General features: G+C 43.8%; 1 protein-coding gene across 2 annotated transcripts in view; it reads right to left on the reverse strand.

Moving 5' to 3' along the window:
- The window catches only part of DAZL (deleted in azoospermia like), a 24,789-nt gene that overhangs the window by 12,138 nt on the left and 6,922 nt on the right, over positions 1-5,729 (reverse strand). For both annotated transcript variants that reach the window (XM_019508675.1, XM_019508674.1), the window contains exons 6-7: positions 3,165-3,242; positions 1,040-1,090 (exon numbers count right to left, since the gene is read on the reverse strand). In XM_019508675.1, the coding sequence (XP_019364220.1) occupies positions 1,040-1,090; positions 3,165-3,242 (129 nt within the window). The remainder of the gene's footprint in view (positions 1-1,039; positions 1,091-3,164; positions 3,243-5,729) is intronic.

Raw genomic sequence — 5,729 nt, forward strand, 5'->3', positions numbered from 1 at the left:
CCACCTTCCCCTCCCCCCCCCCAAAAAAAAGACCCACCAAAAAACCCAACCTTCTGGTAGGTTCTCATTAGCATGTTTGACCAATATGGGCCATGTTATTTTATTAGTTATGTTCAGTATTGGCTGCATTTAAGCAAATTCATACTTGGTTCCCATTACTGAGCACATGCTGCTTTTAGCAGCAATTCAAAGATAAGGCAATTTATTTTGCAAAGGCTTCTTGCATACAAATGTAAAATGTGGAGTTCCCCGCCCCGCCCCCCGCTGATGGGGGAGGCAGGAAAACATCTTCTATTTATGTAAATGTGGTAAATGTGTCAAAACCTTGAGGATTCTAGTGGAGAGACAGTACCTCCATGGATTATACAATGACTGGGATTAAAATTATGACACTGGAGCAAAACTGTCAAGTCTCTATAAAGAGAAAAGGTATAAAGGATTCTCTCCCGTCTTATTTTACACAAAAAATTGAGAAAGTGTCTCATTCCTTTGAGGTTACTCATCTACCAATTATTTTCATGATTTGAATGAAGATCTACAGTTTATTTTGTTCAAGCAGAAGTCGGTAACAATTGTACAATTTCCCTCCCTCCCCATATGTTATATGTCCTTTCAAAGATGAATCTGTCACTAGGCAAAGCTCTTCTTCTATACATCTCAAAGAAGAAAGTTATTATGAAATTTGGCTGCACTCACCAGTTCCCTCACCTCCATTGAGTGGTAGCCCAAGTGAGGTATTAAGAACCCTCACACATTCCCTGTGTTTTAATTAAAACAAATGAATGGGAAGAATTTTTTGTTCTGCCAAGCAATCTTTGCATTAATTAAGTTTTATTAGGACAGGAAGCTTGCAAGTACATAATCCCATTAGTTACCAATTGTCTCAGTGACTCAGCCCAATGCACCAATACCCATAAATGCACCAACTTTCTTACTGACCCACTTATAAAGCGAAGTTTGATTTTGATTACAAGTGTCAAACTGGCAAAATGTCACAGAAGGAAGTTGAAGTTTTGTATGTTAAACACCATCACCTTACCGGAGGTATAACATAATTTCTTTGCTCCCCATGAGGCCATTGTGGTTGAACCTTAAATAAATGCATTTAGAATTAGTCTTAAATCATCTTTTTCCTATAAGAGAATTACTTTGATAGGAACCATTTTTACTGTATAAATTTGTTTTAAAATCCTACTTTCATTACGTACCTCACACACACTAGCTTAGAATATACTAGCAAGCAATCTTTTCATGATATGCACAGTACCACACCAACTTGAGATACACACACTGCCATCTTCTTAGAAAACTAATAAATTTAGTAGCTGAGACATGTTACAGCATGATGCTGCTACCTTGAGCCTCAAAAGGCATACCCTAAACATCAGTTTGAGTACCCCACTTTGGGGATTACCTGGCAGACGCTATGAATTTGTAAAGATTTAACTTCATCTAAACCAGGTTTGGGGATAGGGAACCTGAAATCTGCCAGGGGCAGCAGTGTTTTCAGAACTAACTGAAGAGGCTACTTCAGTTATAGTTGAGTTGGCCCATTTTCTGAAAGGAGGCATTGATTTATTTAATGATACTATGTGGCTGATGCCAGAAGATTGTGACCAAATGTTTTATTTGGTTCTATGAATAAGCAGTACAATTTTCTAAGTTGACTTTATTCTACATGGGCAACAGAAGGCTCCAAAACCATAAGATGAGCCCAAATGAAGCCAAATATTGAAAAATTTACAATTAGTTTGTTTTTTTAAGTAAGTCAGATTCCAAGTTGTAAAGAATTTGTTAGCTCATCATATCGCTTTCTCTGTGGAATGAGATGCAAGGAGAACATAACATTGTTTCTTGGTTTTCACCAAACAGGATTGCTGCAAGAAGACTGTTTTAGAGGTAAAATGGTGTATAGTAGGGGTAGGCAACCCCCAGCACAGTTGCCAATGTGGAATGAAAAGACATTATGTTTAACGTGTGCCTTGGGGCAGATGGTGCAGAAGTGCCCTGGCCTGTGCTGCCCCTCAACTCCCCCACCACCTGCCCTGGCACCCCAACATCTTACAAGTCAAGGCTGCCAGCATTCTTGGCACTCTGTCCAAACACACTGCCGACCCCCCCAGTGTACAGAGAGAGTTTTCAATTTTAGAAGGTCTACCAGTACAATATTAAAAGGCCTAATTATATTCTGACAAGTCTATATGCTCCCCTCTATTCATAGACTAGATCATGGAGGTATCTATGCTGTGGGAGAAAAGCTCTGCAACCCAGTTTAAATCATCTGAACTAGACATTTTAGAAATTAAATTATAGTTCAAGTTTGTGTCTAAACAAACACTAATGATACCAAGTACACTCCAACATCACTAAACAGTGGTTAGTATCTGAAGTTTTTCAGGCAATTTCCAATAGTCCAACACAAAGCCCATCTTCACCTAACCTAACCAAGCTATTTAGCATGTATTCACTAGAACTGTCAAACTCACCCCAAGCCATATTCAGACTGCAGGTACTCCTCCTGGGCTGCATCCACAGGGCCAGCAGTAGTGGGTTTGGTGTTGGACAGTAGTGTGGGTCTAGGAGCAGGTGGTGACATGGGGCACCTTTGGCAGTCGTAGGTTGGGGTGGGGTAGGTCTACAACATGGCTTGAATAGGGTTCACTAGGGTCACTTTCTTTAAAAAGCCTTCACCAAGTTAGATTTTACTGAAGTAGTAATATACTTTTAAAAAAACCCCAGTAAATATAGGCCTTAACAGAAGCAGCTTTTTGCCTAAAAAGCAGCAAGATGCCAAAATCCTAGCCACACACCAGTGATTTCTCATCCTGGGCACACTGCAGCTCCTATTCTGGGCAGTTATTAAGGTTACCCACCAATTTCTGGTATTAGATCACTGTTCTTAAAAGCAGCTGCCCTCTGCCATCAGAACATTAAGTGTTTTCAGTTGTTTGCCAGCAAAACAGTTTCTGAACAATTATATAACAACTACGAGAAGGATTTCTGAACAGATGAATATTACCAAATTTGCAGCTGTTTTTAAAACAAAATATCTAAACAAAAAACAAACAAAAAGCTTGAACTGTAGCAAGATTTAGGCAAGTTTGGGTCCAACATTTAGATTCATCTATTACTTTACCAAGACCATTTAGAAAGATAAAAAGTACCTGATAGTTGTAAGTTGGCTGGTATCCTACAGGAACCTGCTGCTGTATCAATAGTGGTGGTGAGCCATAAGGGTATGACTACAACAACAACACAGATATTAGGTAATGAACTTTAATCTTGCTAGAGCAAGGGTCAACAGCCAATGGACTGAAGACTGGATTCAGCCCTGGAGACACATGATCCAACCTACTGAACTGGTTGGGCTTCAGTGGCAATGACTGGCTGGGTCCCAGCAAGCACATGCCTCTTGACCTGAGCTAGGTCATTCTAGGCTGCAACCCGGAAGAGTTTGCCAACCACTGCTTTGAAGTGTATAAAAAAAAAAACCCCAAACCACCAATCAAAATAAAGAAACGAAACAAAAAAATCCAAACCCAAGCAAACCCAACTAAAGAAAACTTTAACTCTTCCTACAGGACTTAAATGTTCCATTTTTCAAAGAGAACTTCAGTACTTGGAGAAGGGGGGCAATTATTTCCATTGGAGAGATGCTTAATGAGTTTTGGTGAGCTGTCAAGGGCCACACCCCACCCCTTTGCAGGTGCACTGCCCCCCCCCATTACCATCTTGGGACCAGAAGCCTTGCCCCCTAACCCCTGACCTTTGCCACCAGAAGTCCTTCCCCTTGCCCCTAGAAATACTCCTTTTGGGAAGGGGTTTGCCATCTTGGAACTAGAAAAAAAATGTACACTAAAAAAAACAAACTGACAATGAAGTATTTTTAATATTTTTCTCCCCATTTGTGTGTTTGTATATAGAGGTGGATTGCACAATAGCTCAAAATGAGGTCTTACTCTTGTACGTTGTAAGGGAGTGTGAAGGGGTGCAGGGATGTATGGATGTGGATGGGGGTGGTGTTTGTGGGGATATGAGAGTGTATGGAGGGGGAGAGTGGTTGTGTGTATGTAGCAGAGAGTGGAGTTCCCCCCAGAGGTATGCAGGTGCATGACTGTCTGAGGGAGGGTGTGGTTATGGCAGGGTGTGCATGGGAGCCCCCTATGCCCACTCCCCCGAGCTGGTCAGTCCCCACCCTGCAACAGCGTGGAGCCCACGCACTGTGCAGAGCCTCCCTGCCACTCCTAGCAGCACACAGCCCCCACGTGCCCTATGCCCACTCCCATCACCTCTGTGGAGCAGATCAGCTAGAACCCAGACACAGCTCTGACCCAGCTTGCCCCACACCACCCAGCTGTGACATGTCCTGCCACCCCCCTGGGCATACAGTGCAGCTAGGGCAGCTCTACAGCAGGACTGTGCTACCACTGCTTCCCCATGAGGCAGCAGTAATGGCAGAGACACAGGGCAGCCCTGTTTGGGCTCCAGAAGGCTATAGCAGGGAGCTGCCAACAGAGGGATGGGAAGCGCTGCTTTCTCTCCCCATCTCCCACACTAAGCAGCAGCTTTTGTCCAACACTACTGCTGCTGAGGCTGTGTAGATGAGCCCAAAGCAGGCAGGTAGCATGCAGGGTCAGGACTGTGCAGCATGGGGAGAAAGCAGCCCATCCCACTCCCAGCAGTTCCCTACTGCAGCCACCCAGAGCCTGCACAGGGTTGCCCCTGCATCTATGCCACCACCACTGCCACCTCCAGGCTGCTCCATGGGACTGTGGTGGCAGTGAAGAGTATACACAGGGCAGCCCTGCATGGGCTATGGGCAGCTGCTGGCAGCCGGAGTGAGAGGGGCTGCTTTTACCCGGTGCTGAGCAACAGCTTTTGTCCAGCGCTGCCACTGCTGCGCCTGGGCAGGCAAACCCAGAGCAGGGTCAGGGTGTGCAGGGTTAGGGCTGTGCAGCACGGGTCTCCGTTGCTATCACAGGGCTGGGACTAGTGGTAGTGACAGCCGGAAGAAGATGCCTGCCACCTGGACTGCCTAGAAAAGGCAGTCCAGCTGCGGAGCCACCCCAGTCCTGCTGCATGCCCGGGGGCAGAAGGACATGCCATGGCTGGATTGTGCTGGGCCATGGGACCAAGGGACCAGCCCCGCAGGCCGGACAAACACCTACAGGCCACTTTTGCCCACCCCTCACTTGCGAGTCTCACTCTATCAACTGGAGTTACACAAAGTGACTATACCACTTAAAATTTTATGCCAGGTAAATTTAGTATGCCCCTAAAAAAAAGCCCCAAGTATTAATTTACTTAGAATATTTTTCTGGGAAGAAACTTAAAATTACTTTGAGTTATTTCAGAAACATTCTGGCTTCTAACAGAAGAGTTTAAATTCTCTCAAAGGATATTTGAAGTTCCAGGCAGATGAGCTAGCATAAGGTTCTATTCAATCAAGTTTTTTGTTTTTTGTTTTTTTTAAAAAGGGAGAGAGTTTGCAGTTTAAATAATGAGTACTTACCTCAATTTTCAAGTTAAGAGATTCCATAATGTTTTTTTCTGGTTTGTTACAAATGAAATATCTGGTTGGACATTAAGTGAAACCATGAAACCCTTTCACTTACTTCACTTTCTATTTAAAAATACTTCAGGACACAAACACTGAATTTCTCTTAAAATTTTAGGACTAAATACATTTGTCTCATTTTTAAATTCTAATGGGGGGGGGGGGGGGAAAA

The sequence above is a fragment of the Gavialis gangeticus genome, unplaced genomic scaffold, assembly GCF_001723915.1.
Source record: "Gavialis gangeticus isolate Ggan-Ray unplaced genomic scaffold, GavGan_comp1, whole genome shotgun sequence".
In the NCBI taxonomy this organism is placed as follows: Eukaryota; Metazoa; Chordata; order Crocodylia; family Gavialidae; genus Gavialis; species Gavialis gangeticus.